Source organism: Eriocheir sinensis, chromosome 62 (assembly GCF_024679095.1).
Source record: "Eriocheir sinensis breed Jianghai 21 chromosome 62, ASM2467909v1, whole genome shotgun sequence".
NCBI classification, from domain to species: domain Eukaryota; kingdom Metazoa; phylum Arthropoda; class Malacostraca; order Decapoda; family Varunidae; genus Eriocheir; species Eriocheir sinensis.
In genome coordinates this window covers 3,549,650-3,566,918 of record NC_066570.1, presented here as the reverse complement: position 1 = coordinate 3,566,918, position 17,269 = coordinate 3,549,650, and the positions used below count along the sequence as shown (strand labels likewise).

General features: G+C 41.2%; 1 protein-coding gene across 1 annotated transcript in view; it reads right to left on the bottom strand.

Moving 5' to 3' along the window:
* The window catches only part of LOC126986545 (tachykinin-like peptides receptor 99D), a 92,602-nt gene extending 81,697 nt beyond the window's left edge, over nt 1-10,905 (bottom strand). The window contains exon 1 of the mRNA XM_050842813.1: nt 10,890-10,905. Within this exon, the coding sequence (XP_050698770.1) occupies nt 10,890-10,905 (16 nt within the window). The remainder of the gene's footprint in view (nt 1-10,889) is intronic.
* Nucleotides 10,906-17,269: the final 6,364 nt, after the last annotated feature.

Here is a 17,269-nt window from a genome sequence, read left to right as displayed (position 1 = left end):
TTTTTCCATCACCAAATTTCTGTTCTTAGTTTCTTTTCCTTACATTTTTATCTCCTTTTCTTCCTTCTTCTTTGTTTCACCTTTTCCTGGTTTTCCTTCTTTTCTCGCATTATTACTCATTCGCAATAAAATAACAGTAAAATATGACTTTCTATCTCCTTATTCCTTCTTTTCTTCGTTATTTTTCCTCTCCGTTTCTCTCCATTTCTCATCCTTCTATGTATCATCTCTCCCTGTTCTTTCTGTTCGTGGTCTTTTTCTCCTTTCCTCTCCTATGTATTCCTATGTATTCCTATCTATCCCTATAATTCGTTTTCCTCTCTTATTCTTCTCTCTAATAATTTCTCTCCCACTCTCCTATTCATCTTATTCCTATTACTTTAGATAGAAAAACATCCTTTCTTGCACCTCATATCTTTCCTTTTCCCGCACCCTCTCACCCCTTGTTCTCTCACCTCTTCCTGTTCTTCCATTTCGTGTCCCGTTACTTTTTTCGCAATAAAACTAAAGAGAAAAAATGTGACTTCTTGCCGGGCTGAATTTCGCACCGGCACAAGTTGTCACTCCACTTCTCCACTTGCGAACTTTGCGATGGCGTCTTCTCGATAACGTGCCTCTAATGACTTCTCTTCCTCCTCCTCCTCTTCCTGCTCTCCCTCGTCTTCCTCCTTCGCCCTTGTCTCGTCTTCCTTATTTTCTTTTTCTTTTCGTTATCTTCCGTCTTCGTGTCTTCCTCCTCCTCCTCTGACTTCACTTCCTATGCAGTTATCTTTGTCTTCCATATTTCCTCCTCTTCTTCCTCTTCTTCTTCCTCCTCCGACTCCTCTTCAACGCCTTTATGTCGTTATTGGGTTATGGTGTTGCTGCTTCCGTGTGTGTGTGTGTGTGTGTGTGTGTGTGTGTGTGTGTGTGTGTGTGTGTGTGTGTGTGTGTGTGTTTTGTAGCTATGTTGCATACTTTTTTTTTTACAACAAAGGAGACAGCTCAAGGGCACAAAAAAAGGAAACAATAATAAAAAAAAGCCCGCTACTCACTGCTCCTAAAAAGAATCCGAGGAGGTGGCCGAAAGAGGGGTCAATTTCGGGAGGAGAGGTGTCCTGATACCCTCCTCTTCATTAGGTCCACATAATTTCTTTTTATACAATATTGCCACTAATGGTCGAATAGTTCCGTGGGTCAGCGCCATAAAGCTAATACTCCCGACCATTAGATTCTTATTAAGTATTCCACTGGTCATGAACTGTAGGTATGTCCGGCACCCAGTTGGCTTTTTATATCTTCGTCTATTCGTATGTCTATTTATCTATTATTTATTTATTTATTTACAGAAAAGGGGATAGTTCAAGGCCATGAAAAAAAAATAATGAAAAAAAAAAGCCCGCTACCTACTGCTCCTGATTAGAGTACAGAGGAGTGGCCATAAAGAGATGTGTTATTTCTATGTATGCTCATCTTTATATGTCTATGTATCTCTCTACCTGCCCGTTCCGTACATATGAATATTGGTACATTTAAATTTCAATACAGATGAATTTCAGTACAATTTCTCTTCATATAAAAATCAGTTCGTTTAGACTTCATTTCATTTATATCTCCCAACATTTATATTTCAGTTCATTTATAGATTAATGCCTTTAAATTCCGGTACATTCAAATATCTGTACAGTAAAATAATACACATAATTGTTATTTATTCCTTCTAATTTCTCTAATTTAAATATAATGACAAATATATCGCTGCATTTAGCCTTATCAAATATCCTTCCATTAGCTAAATTATCATTACAGTTGTTTCTTCTTTTTACATCATAATCTTCTTTTTAATAATTATCCTCGAGGTCACCTGTCAGTGTGTACGTGTGTGTGTGTGTGTGTGTGTGTGTGAGTGAGTGAGTGAGAGAGTTAGAGAGAGAGAGAGAGAGAGAGAGAGAGCGTCCATGTGCGTGTTTCCAGGCCTGAATGTGTGTATATGTATGTGCGTTTCCAGGTTTATGAGCGTGTGTTTATGTGCGTTTGTTCCCTGCTGTGTGTGTGTGCTTTTCGTGTGTATGTGTGTATGTGTATGAGTACTTCAAAGTGTGTGTACGTTTCCAGGGTTATGTATGCGTGTTAATGTATGCATGTGCGTCCCCGGGTGTGTATGTATGTGTGTATGTATATATGTATGTATATATGTATATATGTATGTATGTATATATGTTTATGTATGTATGTTTGTATGTATGTTTGTATGTATGTATGTATGTATGTTTGTGTATGTATGTAACTATGTATGCATTTATATATAAGATGATAATGACGATGATGATTATGATGCTGAAATGGTGATGATGCAAGTATGTGTGTGTATGTATGTATGTATGTATGTATGTATGTATTAAAAATGGTCGATGATGATGATAATAATAATTGTGTGTGTATGAATGTCCGCTCCCAGGTGAGGAAGACAGGTGGGCAGGACAGACAGGAAGGCGGGCGGGTGCGCGCTGCCCGTCACAACCTGCCTCGGGTTTACCCCTTAAATAGTAATGTGTTTGGCACCTGCATAAACCAACTTAGCGTTCTCAGGACTGTCTGGCGAACCGACGACCTGCCCTGCTGTCACCGCCCTAACTCTCCCTCTCAGTCTGTCCTTCTCTCTCTCTCTCTATTCGTCTCTCTCTCTCTCTCTCTCTCTCTCTCTCTCTCTCTCTCTCTCTCTCTCTCTCTCTCTCTCTTAATATATCTTTTATCTGTATTTCCTGCCGTCATCTCTCCCCCCTCTCTTTATCTTTGTCTGTATATTTGTCTCTCTATCTATCTTTATCTATATCTCTCTATATCTATCCTGATTACTTCGGGTCTGTAGAATTTCCACGTTCCTCCTTCTTTTCTTTCCTTTTCGTCCTTTCTTTCTAAACGATAACTTCATGGTCGAGAAAGGTTTGTGTGTGTGTGTGTGTGTGTGTGTGTGTGTGTGTGTGTGTGTGACTGTGTGTGTGTGACTGTGTGTGTGTGTGTGTGTGTGTGTGTTTAGGGTATTACAGAAGCTTACAGCGAGACTAACAATTTACGATGTCAGAGAGAGAGAGAGAGAGAGAGAGAGAGAGAGAGAGAGAGAGAGAGAGAGAGAGAGAGAGAGAGAGATCCGATTACAAGGACTTTTGAGAGGGGTGGATGATTGCACGCATATAAAAACACACAAAGAAAAACATCGATAAAGGGATATAACGGGCGATGAAACACAAACAAACACAAACAAACACAAACAAACACAAACACAAAGGCACTGAAATCTAACCGCCGAGCCAAACTAAGAGAAAGTGTTGCATCAGACCCCCCAAAAAATAAACAGAAAATGGACCTCAAATATTAACTGGAATAGATTTGAAATTGTGCTTTAAACTAACACCTTTCTGAATTATTTGTAGTGGTGTTGGTAATGGTAGTAGTAGTAGTAGTAGTAGTAGTAGTAATAGTTGTGGTAGTAGTAGTTTTAGTCCGTTTTCCACCTATGTTTCCTCTTTTTGAAATACGTATTGACTAATCTACTGTTCTTTCTAACGTTCCATTATTCTCACCTCGGTTATCTATTTTTTTGTCCCTATTTACCTATTTATCTCTCTCTCTCTCTCTCTCTCTCTCTCTCTTCAGGTCACCATCATACACCATTTCCGATATTTACCAGCCAGCGCCGCGGAGGGAATGGCTCAAGCAAAAACTCTAATACTATCGCGCTGGTTATATGTCATCTGTTATTCATGTGCCCCGCAAGCCCTCCTTCCCACGCAGTCACACGCCCACTCACACACACGCGCACACATACACTAACACACATACACATGCACGGATATACGCACACACTGGAACGTCATAAACTGTAATAACCGAAAGATTGTTGAAAAGAACTTGTAAATATATAAAATACTCTCTCTCTCTCTCTATCTATCTATCTATCTCTCTCTCTATCTATCTATCTATCTCTATCTATCTATCTATCTATCTATCTATCTATCTATCTCTCTCTTTCCTTTATTTTTCAAACCGTTTCTTTCACCAACAAAACTTTCCTCCTTGTGTCTTTTTAACAACTAAACTTGGGTCTTTTTTTTTTTTTTTTACATATTCTTCTCTTTCATCATATTCCTTCTCTTGTTTATATTTGCATTTCGGATTAACGCAACACCTCTAAACTACATTTCCCGTTTCTCCTCTTCCATGAATCTTACTTTTCTTTGCTATATTTCTCTTTTTTCCATTTTTTTTTGTTATCCACCGTTTCCTCTATTTTCTCCTTTCATTCCTACTTCCTGCAATCCTTCCTTTTCTTAATACCATACTTATTTTTTCTCATTTCATTCTTTCTTCTGCTTTCTATGATTTCACTGATGAGTCCAAGATGAGGAGAAGGTTGCCAGAGTGTTACATATTTAGCTAAAAAAAAAACTACTATTACTCTCTATGGAAAGGTAAATATTTTGTGAGTAATCATATAGTTAGTTAGTGTCTTGCTTCGTAGACTTAAAACACACCGAGGAATGCTTGGGGGATGTGGTTGATATCATTGGCGCATGGAACCGCTCGCTAGACCTTCCTCCCTTCCCTTGCTTCCTCGTGTTCTTTCTAGCGAGCGAGGGAGCGTGGCCGCGACTGTTGGTTCGCGGCGCTGCTAAAAATTCCTGCTAAAAATTCCAGCCTCTCCCTCCCCGGCGGCCTCCAGGGCTGGTCTGCGTCTCGCTCCTCAAGAATTTTCATTAATTTTCCATGGCTTAGTGGCGGTGTATATACTCCTGCTCTCTCTCTCTCTCTCTCTCTCTCTCTCTCTCTCTCTCTCTCTCTCTCTCTCTCTCTCTCTCTCTCTCTCTCTCTCTCTCTCTCTCTCTCTCTCTCTCTCTCTCTTCCTTGCGTGTGATGAAGTTTGACCCTATTATATGGCTGTCTGGTAAAGTTAATTCCTCTTTTGTGAATATGAAAAATATGTATAGAATAATAGGTAAAGATACGTTTTAACTTTAAAATAGTGACATGCTTATAGGAGCGGCCTGGAGAGTGGTGTCGGGACCCAGAAGACGAACAAACAGAGAAATGACCATAACAGCACAGTCGCAAACATCTGATTGGCCAAACACTAACAAGGCGGGTAACAGATATAGAAAAGAGTAGCCAGAAAAATTGTCAAAGATACGTATATAATTAAAAACGGAGACATGTTTGGAGGGGTGGGCGTGTGAGTGAGTGTGTACCCGGGATAGTGCGTCTGATAAAGTTTGCCGCTCTTACATGGATAATGCTTAGAGTAATAGACATGGATTTATATATTAATGATCATGTTTAGGTGGAAGGCTGGGCGGGTCGTAGGCTGGGAGGGCGGGCGTGTGCGAGTGTGTGCCTGGGAAATTGTGTTTGATGAAGTCTGCCCCTTTTATATGAATATGCTTAGAATAATTGCCATGGATTTGTATACTAAGGTTGATATTATAAGACACCTTCACTTCTCACATCAACAATTTCTATAGGTCAAAGAGTGGTCAGTCGGGTTCTAATGAGTGTATCTTTAGGTTCACGGTACAGAGGAAGGGTCAGACTATCACCAGGGTCATAAAACTACCCCTGGAAATGCCCACAACTCCTACGAAAGCCTTGCCAAATATGTGAACTTGGGCGACGAAATGTTTTAAAATACGACCCTAAGAGTCATGTTTAGGTGGAAGGCTGGGCGGGTCGGTGGGTGGGAAGGCGGGCGTGGGCGAGTGTGTGCCCGGGGTAAAGCTAATCCGCTAATAAGGGCTGAGCGGCCGCCTCCTGTGACGTGTTAGTGAAATTGACTGGAAGCATCTCCGCAGCGGTGCAGGGGGCGGCGCGGCCTTCCCTGCTCTAATTACATGGGCCGCCCAGGTGGTGCGAGCCTCTGACCCGCGGAGATAAAAAGAAGAAAAAGCCGGAAGAAAAATGTTTTATCGTCGTTTGCTTTGGCGGTTTTATGACCTTTTCTTGCAGTCTAATGAAACTTCATTGTAATGGTTAGTAGGTATTGGGGGAAAGGAAGGGAAGGGGTTATCTCTCTCTCTTCTCTCTCTCTCTCTCTCTCTCATTTTCTCTTTATTACGTTTGCATATTTTAAGTACATTATGAAGTAAAATTAAAAGGAAGAGTAAACCGAGAGAGAGAGATAGAGAGAGAGAGAGAGAGAGAGAGAGAGAGAGAGAGAGAGGGAAGGGAGGAAGGGAGGGAGGGAAAGGGAGGGAGAGAGAGAGAGAGAGAGAGAGAGAGAGAGAGAGAGAGAGAGAGAGAGAGAGAGAGAGAAAAGCACACCTTTCCTCCTCCCATCTCTTCCTTGCACACCACCCTTCCCTCACCTCCTACCCTACACCCCTTCCTCCCCTTCACGCCCAGCACCCCCATTACCCCTCATCTGTTCGCCCTTCACCAGCCTCCCCCTATATCTCTTAACACGTTTATCTCCCTCCCCCATCCCTCCCTTGCGCATCCCTTCATCCCCCTGTCACCCCATCTCTCACAGCCTCCCTTATGCAGCGCTCACATTAATTCTCATCTCCTGTCCTTGTCTGCCCTTCACCAGCCTCCCCCTTCACCTCTTATCTCAGTTATCTCCATCCCATCCCTTTCCCTTGCCCCTTCTCACTAGTTCACCCCCTTCTCTCTTCTCTCTCTCTCTCTCTCTCTCTCTCTCTCTCTCTCTCTCTCTCTCTCTCTCTCTCTCTCTCTCTCTCTCTCTCTCTCTCTCTCTCTCTCTCTCTCACCTGTCTCGTCCAGGTAAGCCACAGGACCCTTTCAATTTGACCACCGTAATCACTTCTGGCTGTTTTCAATAATAACATGTTTATGCTTTAATGCCTGAGTGGGAGGAGGAGAGAGAATGAAAGGTGAAAGAACGGAACGGTCATAGGAAAGGAGGGGGAAGAGGAAGGATGATGATGGGAAAGGAGTGACATGAGGAGAGAAAATAAGAAAGGAAGGCGGAAAAGGGGAAAGAAGGAGAAGGAAGATGGTAGGGAAAGAGTCGGAAGAGGTTAGACCGTTAGAGGGAGATAGAGAAGGAGTGAGAAGAGGAGAAAGGGTGATAGGAAAGGGGAAGGAAGATAAGACAGTGAGAGATAACAGGAGAACAGGAGAACAGAACAGAGATAACAGGAGAACAGAGATAACAGGAGAGATAACAGAGGAACAGGAGCTGAAAGAATATAAGAGGAAAAATCTGTGTTGAGGGAGAAATAGAGAGAGAAGGGGAAGAAGAGAGTAATAGACAGAGGAAGAAAAAGATTAAGGTGAAAGGGAAGAAGGAAATGGAAACAGAGGACTTGAAGGGGAAAAATGAGAGGGGAGGAATAGGAAATAGGAAGAGATGAGACAAAAGAGAAAAACGGAAATAAGAGAAGCAGAGAATAGCCAAATATTTGGAGAGTGTTAGGGATAAAGGAAGGAAAAGAAGAAATAGGTAAAAAAAAATAAAGAGAGGGAAAAAGAAGAGAGAAAAGGCACTGGAGAGTTTGAATATAGAAGCAGGAGGGGAACGGAAGAAGAGGGAAGGAAAGAGGATGAAAAATTGAAAGAGGGGAGAGAAAACGTTGAAAAAAAGCATTGACTGGGGAATGGAAATCAAACAAAAGACTGAAAATAGAAGCGAAAAAATGGGATAAAGAGAGAGAGAGAGAGAGAGAGAGAGAGAGAGAGAGAGAGAGAGAGAGAGAGAGAGAGAGAAAAGAAAAAAAGGAATAACGAGAAGGGGAGGGAAGTGATGACAGGGGAAAACGGAAGGAATGGAAAAATGGAGGAAAGGGAGGGAAGAGGAGCAGGGGGAGGGGAGGGAAGAGCGAAGAGGGAGGAAAAATGATTGGAGGGAAAAAGGAGAGGAGCTGCTGGCGGGGAGGAAAAAGGAGCTGATGGAAGGGAGGGAAACGGATCAGGGAGAGAGGAGGGAAGGGGTGTTGGAGGAGGAATGGGAAGGGGTTATGGGAGGAGAGAGAAGCAGAGGAAAGGGAGGAAAGAGGAGCGGGAGAAGAGGGAAGGGTGGAGCGGGAGGGGAAGGAAGAGAGGAGACGGAGGGGAAGGAAGAAGGGAGAAAGAGGAAAGGGAAGGAAGGAAAGAGAAGGAGAAGGAAAGAGGTGAGGGAGAAAAGATGGAAGAGGTGAAGGGGGGAGAGAAGAATGAAGGGAGGGGAGGGAAGAGGGGAGATGAAGGGGAATAAAGGGGAGAAGGGGGAGGAAAGAAGGGAGGGAGAAGAGGTGATGAGGGGATTGGGAGGGAAAGAAATTGGTGATTGGGGTTAGGGATGAGATAAGGAGCAGAGAGAGGGGAGGAAGGGGTGAAGGAGGGAAGGGGAGAGAAGAGGAAAGGGATGGGATGAGGGTAAGGGAGGGGAAGGGGGGTTATGGAAGAAAGGTAGGGAATGGTGATGGGGTGTGGATGGAAGGAGAGTGGGGAAAGGGGAGTGGAGGGGTAATAGGGGAGGTGAGGAAAGGGGAGGAAAGGGAAGGGAAGGGAGGGATGAAGGGGAGGAAAGGGGGGTGATGGGAAAAAGGGAGGGAAGTGTGACGGGGAGTGGATGGAAGAGGAATGGAGAAAGAAAATGAAGGGGAGATAGGGGAGGTGACGGAAGGGGAGCAAAGGGAAGGGAAGGAATGGATGAAGGGGAGGTCATGGGTTGATGATGGGGAATGGGTGGAAGAGAAATGGGAAAGGGGAGTGGAAGAGTGATAAGGGAGATGAAGAAAGAGGGATGGGAAGGTTGATGGGATAGGAAAGGGGGGTGATGGGGTGTGGGGGAAGGGGGGCAGGAAGGGTGATGGGGTGGGAAAGGGGGCTGATGGGGGGAGGGGGGCAGTGATGGGGACGTACGCCGAGGGTCACAAACGCCAAGTCGTGCCACAAACAGTTTACACATAAAAGCTTTTAATGGCGCCCCGCTACGATGCACCCGCCTGGAGGGGAGGAGGAGGAGGAGAAGGAGGAGGAGGGAAGGGAAGGTGGTGATGTTCTTTATTTTCTCTCTTCTACTCTCTTTTCTCCTCCTCCTCCTCCTCTTCCTCCTCCTGCTGAGTGAGGTGTGAGGTAGGATGGGATGGTAGAAAGTAGGTTCACGAGGCTTTGTATGTGTGTGTTCAGGCGTGTGTATAGAGGAGGAGGAGGAGGAGGAGGAGGAGGTGGAGGAGGAGAAGATAAAAGTAACAGGGATAGAAAAGGAGAGGGAACGGGAACGGAAGAGGGAGAGGAGAAGAGGGGGACAGGAAGAGGAGAGGAGAGGAAGAGGAAGGGGAAAGAAGATGGACTCCCCTCCCTAGAATTATTTTTCCATATATCTTTCTCTGCCTTCATATTTTTTGTCTTTCCCTTCCTTCCTTCCTTCCTTCCTTCCTTCCTTCCTTCCTTCCTTTTTACTTTCTTTCTTTTCTTTCTTTCTTCGTTCCTTCCTTCCTTCCTTCCACTCTCTCTTTCTAATTTCCTTCTTCCTCTCCTTCCATTCATTCTTACCTTCTTCCTCCCTCCCTCCCTCCCTTCCTTCCTTCCTTCCTTCCTTCCTTCCTTCCTTCCTTCCTTTCCTTTCCTTTTTTCTTTTTTTTTTCTCGTTCCTTCCTTACTTCCTTTTTGCTTTTTCTTTCTTTCTTTCTGTTTTCATTCTTCCTTCCTTCTCTCCCTCTTCCTTCCTCCCTCCTTCCTTCCTTCCTCCCTTCCTCCTCGCCTCTCCTCCTCCCTTTCCCCCCCTTCCTCCTTCCATGAATTACTGGTATACAAATAATTTACGAAGCTGCGCACGAAGGGAAAAAATGATAATGTATAAGGAAAAATAGACAAAAATGGCGTGGAAGAAAAAATAAGGAAGGGAAGGAAATTATAAGAAATATGATAAGAAATAAAGAAAAAGAGGAAAGAAAAGAGAAAGGAAAGGAAGAGAAAAGTAGGAAAATAATAATGATAGAAAAAGGGAAGGAAAAAATGACAGGAAGAAAATAAAAATGGGAAGAAATAGAAGAGGAAAGAAAAGGGGAAGGAAGGGAAGAGAAGGGTAAGAAAACATAATTGTGATAGGAAAAAGAAGGAAAAGGAGAAAAGGAAGAAAATGTAAGTAGGGAAAAAGATGGAAAGAGGAAAAAAAAGGAAAGGAGAGGAAGGGCAAAAAAATAAAGAGATCGGAAAAAGAGGGAAAAAGAGGGAAAGGAAAAGATATAAGGAAAAATAGATGGAAGAGGAATGAAGAAAAAAAAGAGAGGAGAGGAAGGGCAAAATATAAAGATAGGAAAAAGAGGGAAAAGACGGAAAGGAAAATATGTAAATAGGAAAAAAGAGGAAAAGAGGAAAAAAGAAGGAAAAAATGAGAGAAAAAAGCATGAGAAAAAAAATAATTAGTGAGAATAAAGAGGGAAAGAGGAAAGAAAAGAGGAAAAAAGTAGAAGGGTAAAAAAATATATGATAGGAAAAAGGGAAAAAAATAGGAAAATTCAAAATGGGGAGAAAGAGAAAAGATAAAAAAAATAGGGTTCAGAGAGTTGAGGAAAATACTCATTCAAAGTTTATTCCCAGCGGAGATCAAGTTTTATTCCGCTTCATTGTCCTTTTGAAGAGCTTAATACACCATTCCTTCGTCCTCCTCCTCCTCCTCCTCTTCCTCTTCCTCTTCCTTCTCCTCTTCCTCCTCTTCCTCTTCCTTATCCCCATTCTCTTATCTATCCTGACTATCCTTCTCTTCTCTCTCAGACAGCGCAGCACACACGTTTCACTTTCACTCACTTTCACTCTTCACCTTCATTATCATCTCTCTACTTTTCACCGCATTTTCATACACCCCTAGGACATGCTCTTCTCTTTTACTCACCATCCTCATCTTCATTCTCATTATTCACTTTCACATTAGCACACACACACATACACTTCACATTCACTTTCCCTCTTCTCACCTTCATTCTGACACATCCTACCACACACATTTCCCTTCCACTCTCACTTTTTCCACGTTCCTTCTCATCTCTTTTCATTTTCCTTCTCATTTTCACACCTTGTAGCACACACGCACTCTCTCTCCCACGTTCACTCTCATCCCCTCCATTTTCATTTATCTTCATTTTCCTCCTCCTTTCCTCACGCCTTGTAGCACACGCACACTTTGTCACTTTCACCATCATCATCATCATCATCATTCTCACTTTCGTATCTTTACTTACTCTTATGCTTCTCATCTCTTCACTTTCCTCTTCTTTATCATACATTTTAACCCACTTTTACCTCACCATCTTCTTCCTCCTTCATCTTCTTTTCATCTTCATCCTCACCTCCCTTCACTGTCTTCCCCTTTTACTCACTTTCCTTACTCTCATTTTCTTCCTTCATTCACCCTCCACGCCCTGACTCTTGCATCCCCTCATATTCTTCTTCATTCATCACGTATCTTATCATATGCATCACTATCAACCATTTTCCTCACCTTCATTATCCTTATATCTATCGCCCCTTGCCACCCTCTCCTTCCCACGGATCGCCTATCATCATATTTTGGCTTCGTATCAATTTTATAGAGAGGAACGTAAGAACAGAGAGACGAGAGGTACGAAACACCCTTTGAGTTGATTGGTTTTGCGTGATTTCGTCTCTTGTCTTCTCTTTTCTTCAATGATTTTTTTTTCCTTTTGCTTATCGATATTTTCTTTACCCTTCTGTTTGTCTCTGTCTTTCTTCTTTTCCTTTCGTTTTTGCTTTTTCTTTCCGTCCTTTCTTCCATTTTTTTCTTCCTTCCTCTCTTCCTCTCTTCCTTTCCTTCTTTTTTTTCTTCAGTCTCTCTTCCCGTTTTTGCTTTCTCCCTTCTTTCCTTTTCTCCTCTTTTTTTTACTTTCCCCATTTTCGTTCCTTCCCTTCTTCTGTCTTTTCTTCTTTCCTTTCTTCCTTCCTTTCTTCCTTTCTTCCTTCTTTTCTTCCTTTCGTTCTCTTTTTCTTCATTTCCTCTTCCTGGTTTTGCTTTCTCCTTTCTTTCCTTCTCTCCTCTTTATACTTTCTTTTCCATTTTTCGTTCTTTCCTTCAATCTTTCCCTCTTTCCTTTCTTCTCGCTATCCTTCCTTCCTATCAGCTTATACCTTGTTCCTCACCCTTTCCTTCCTTCCTCCCTATCAATCTTTATTCCTTCCTTCCTTCAGTCAATCAGTTAATATGTCAATTCTCTTTCTTTTCCATTCCACATTCTTCTATTTCTTTCCATCTATTCCTACTCCTATATCACCCTCGACCTAGTTTTATTTTTTATGTGTGTGTGTCAGTGTGAGTTATTTCCCATATTTCTTGTTTTTTTCCTGACACATAAGGAAATATAAAAGAAAAAGGGATGATACATAAAACACGTAACTTCTCGTGTGTCACTTTGTTCTGGACGTCTGTGTGAAATATAGAGGCGACTAATGTGTCTTTTTCCCCCTTCTTTCCCCTATTCTTTTATATTTGTTTTGTCAATTTGTCATAATGTAGAGACTTCGTTCCTTTGACGTATAGAAAAGACAGAAAACGGAATTAGTGATGGTGATATTTAGGGGACACTTCTTTTTTTTCCACGCCCTTAATTTTTTTTCTTTTTCCCCTTCTCTCCCATATTCTTTTTTTTATTTTGTGTTGTTATAATGTAGAGACTTTGTTCCTTTGATGTGTAGAAAAGACAGAAAACGGAATTAGTGATGGTGATATTTAGGGGACACATTTATTTTTTTTATCCATGCCCTTAATTTTTCAGTCATTATGGAAGGACTTTGTTTGTTCTCTTCATAAATATAAAAAAATAGAAAACGGAATCAGTAATGAAGGTAGTTTTAGGGGAGACACTTCCTTCCTTCCTTCTTCCTTCCTTCTTTCTTTCTTTCCTTCCTTCCTTCCTTCATTCATTCATTCATTCAGTTTTTTTTCCACTCATTACTTGTAAGAAAAAGATGCAGAGAAAGATGAAGGTTGGCTAAGAGTAAACTACATCATTATTTTTCCTTTCCTTCATTATCAACATCCTCTATTCCTTCCTTCTTTCCTTCCTTCCTTCCTTCCTTCTTTCCTTCCTTCCTTCCTTCCTTCCTTCCTTTCTTCTTTCCTTCCTTTCTTTCTTTCTATCTTTCTTTCTTTCTTTCTTCCTTCCTTCCTTCCTTTCTTTTTTTCTTTCTTTCTTTCTTTCTTTCTTTCTTTCTTTCTTCCTTCCTTCCTTCCTCCCCTTACTCATGACGAGAAGTAAATTACATAACAAATCCTTCTTCCTCGTCCTCCTCGTCCGTCTACAAAGGAAACAATGTATCAAAGGGAATCGGACGTTTTTATATATATATCTTTGTTCCTGTTTTCTCTCACCCTCCATTGTCGTCTTTTTTCCCCTGTAACAAAACCTGAATGTAGGGAGAGAGAGAGAGAGAGAGAGAGAGAGAGAGAGAGAGAGAGAGGGAGAGGGAGAGGGAGAGAGACAGACCCTATACACTTGATTAAGCAAATATCTTTCTTTATCTGTTTTGGCGCCTCATAAATATCTTCTGATTTATTTATATTCCCTAAGAGAGAGGAAAAAATATATTGCTGAGGAAAATTGTGATCACTGTTTATATGGATCGTTAGAAAATGTATAGTTTTTTCTGCACTTCCTAAATATATCTTGGTAGTATTATCTATTTTGCTAACGGTAAGAACATGAAGGGTTTAATAGATACGTGTTATTTTCCTTTCATGCACAGGGAGTTCAAAAGCCCGTCAGACACTCTCGGTTCTCATAACAAAGATTTTCAAAGCCTTCAAAGGAGATTAGTCGGGTTCTAATGAGTGCTTTTAACATTCGGAAAACGGAAGCCTTGTCAAACTATCACTAGGTTCATGAAAATGCTAATGGAAATACTAACACAACCTCTACGAAAGCCTTATCAAATGTGGGTGTTTAAGCCCCGAAACGCTTGATAATCCGGCCTAAAGAAGCTTGGGTTGAATTCACTGGGAGAGCATGAACGGAGTGATCTGCTTGAAGTAAATGAAATAAGTTAAATCTCTCTTTCTGTGTCTCTCTCTTCCTCCCCCTCCTCTCTCTCTTTCCCTCTCTTCCTCTCTCCCTCCCCAGTAAGCCCTGACGTCACTGCGTGGGCTCTAAGATCTGGTTGAAGTAAATGAAATAGGTTAACTCTCTTTCTATGTCACTCTCTCTCCCCCTCTCCCTCCTCTCTCTCCTTCCCTCTCTTCCTCCCTCTCCATCCCCAGTAAGCCCTGGCGTCACTTCGTGGGCTCTAAGATGAGGGATAAAAATAAAAACCTATCCAGTATTTTCCTCCCGAGCCTTCATTACCTTCCCCCTGGCCGTCTGCGTACCCTGCTTTTTGTGAATGTATGTTAGAGTTCTTTCGTTTCTTATATCCCGATCTTTCCATTGACACACCGAGAGGCAACGCGGCGTATTATGAAACCCTGAAGTAGTGTTAGTGGAATTAATGACTGGAACAGGCGTTGAATTGAGAGGAATAAAATCTAGGAGTGTAAAGAAAATGTGAAGCAGAATATGAAAGAAAGAAGGAACAGGGTATAATGGAAGGAAAATTTAGGTAAAGGTGAGAATTTCAAGCAGGACCCGGCAATCCATAAAAAAAGATACATATGAAAAAAATGACTTGAATAAAAGGTAAATAAAGAGAAAAAACCGGCGCATAGTACTGAAAAACCTCTTTGAGTAGCCCGCACTAATCCCAACACCGCGCGGGCGACGAAAAGAAAAAAAGTTAAGCAAAAAAAGAGTCAGTTCAAACCAATTTCCCGATACAAAGGTGAATCAGTTCTTTGAAAGTTTGCAGGAGGCGAGTGGACTGGACGTGAAGAAAGGGGAGAAGCGTGTTAGACTTTGTATAGAAACGGGAGAATAGGAGGAGAAAATGAAGTCGATGATTACAAGAACGAGGAAATAGGGAAGAGGAGGAGGAGAGTGATAATGAAGACGAGGAGGATGAAGACGAGGAAAAAAGGAAGGAAGAGAGAAGCGTGTTAGACTTTGTATTGAAACGGGAGAAAAGGAGAAAATGAAGTCGATGATTATAAGAACGAGGAAAAAGGAAGATGAGGAGGAGAGTGACAACGAAGACGAGGAGAAAAAGAAGACAAAGGCGAGGAGGAGGGGGAGGAGAATGAGGAGAAGAACAAAGTCGATGACGAAAAAGAAGAAAAAAAGAAAAGAAATCGAAAGAGAAGAAAACCAAAAAAAGTAAAATATGACTGACAAGTTGGAAAAGAAGAATAAGAATAAAAACAAACAAACCAGTAAACTAGTGAACATAGACAACAACGAAGATAACAAATAAACAAATATAAAGAAACAAAAAACAATGACATTTAAAACAGAGCAAAAAATGGGCAAAAAAAAATAGTTGTGAAAAAGAAATGCAAGAATTGTAAGTTAACGAAAAGTAAGACAACACAAGATAAGGCAAAGAAGAAGATATTAGATTTGTTAAAAAATGATGAAAAAAAGTAATGAGAAAGAAATGTAAGAAATGTAAGGCAAGGATAAGTAAGCTAAGGTAAGGTAAGGTAAGGTAAGGCAAGGCAAGGTATGTACTCGTTAGGCTTGGCTCAGCGCACCTGCAATTAAAAACACAGGTAACGAAGGAGGGGGTTAGGCTTAGGCGGCTGTGCATGTGTGTGTTTGTGTGTGTATTTTTAGGTCTGCCTTGCATGTCCCTCGATGTTTCTGTATATAATTTTTCTTTTTATATGTGTGTTATTTATGTATGTGTATTTATGCATGTCTCTGTTTGTTTTAGTATGTGTTATTTTTCTATGTGTTATTTTTCTATGTGTATTTACTCCCTTCCCCCTTTCCTTCCTTCCTCCATCGCATCATTCCATCTCATTTCTTACCTTTCTCTCTCTCTCTCTCTCTCTCTCTCTCTCTCTCTCTCTCTCTCTCTCTCTCTCTCTCTCTCAACAATCAGTCAGCTCATTCAAAGTTTTAGAGACGAAGGGGAGGACAGAAAAAAAGAAAAAAAAGAGAGAAAAAAAAAACGACAAAGAGAAGAAACAAAGAAATCAAATGAGGAGGAAAGATGGACGAAGTGAAAGAAAAGGAGAATCAACAAGACAGAAGGGTTTGCAGAATAGCCGAGGACTCGCAGATGATAAGGAGGATAACAAATGAAGAGAGGAAATAAGAAGACAAGAAGAGGAGGTACACGAGAAGGTAAAAGGAATATGTTTGAAGGAGGAGGAGGAGGAAGGGGATGAAAAGAAGGAGAAAAATGAGGAGCAAGTAATAGGAGATTGCATGAGAAAGAGAAGGAGAGATACGAGAGTGAAGAGGAGAGAAGAGAAGAGAAGTTAAAAGAAGAGAGGAGAAGAGAAGAAAAGAAAGCACACAAAACAGGAAACAAAAAATGAAAAGAAAGAAGAAAGAAGAAAGAAGATACTAATTGATGAAGATAGATAGATAGATAGATAGATAGGGGACAGATAGATAAAAACACCCGAAATATGATATGAAAAATGAATAAAATGAAGCAATCAGAAAATGGAATAAAAATGGAGATATAAATTGATTGAGAGAGAGAATATATATGGGCGAGGGAAAGGTGAGTAAGGAGGCAGAAAAATCGACGAAATGTGAAGTGAATCTATTCGGACCCGCAACTCGTTCTATTGGAATGGGTTCGATTCCTCTTGATGGTGGTGGTGATGGTGGTGGTGGTGGTGGTGGTGTTGGTGGTGGTGGTGATGGTGGTGGTGGTGGTGATGGTGGTGGTGGTGGTGATGGTGGTGGTGGTGGTGATCTGATTTATTTTATTGTATTTTGTTTCATTTGTTTTTTTGTCTTTTTTTTTAAGTGTAAAGAGAGGAAAGGAAGGAAGTAAGAAAGAAAAAAAAGAATGAAGGAAATAAATAAATAATGAAAGAAAAAAAAGAAAAAAGAAAAAAAAAAAAGGAAAGAAAAAAGAAAGAAAAAAAGAAAGATTGATAGACAGATAGATAGATAAGATATAGATAGATAAGACATAGATAGAGAGAGAGAGAGAGAGAGAGAGAAGTCAGTTTCACCTGTACGTACGATCAGCTTATTTGAAGAGTCTTAAACACACACACACACACACACACACACACACACACACACGCACACACACACACACACACAGCTGCGCAGGAAAAGCAAACAAAGCAAAATGAAACAAACAAACGCACGCACTTTTTTATTTATACTTGTCTCCATCTGGTTTTTATTTTTTTTTCTTCTTTTTTTTTTTGTTTTTGTTTTTTAATCCATCGTTTCTTAACCTTTATTAACGTTGCTTGTTTTGTATATACTGTGTGTGT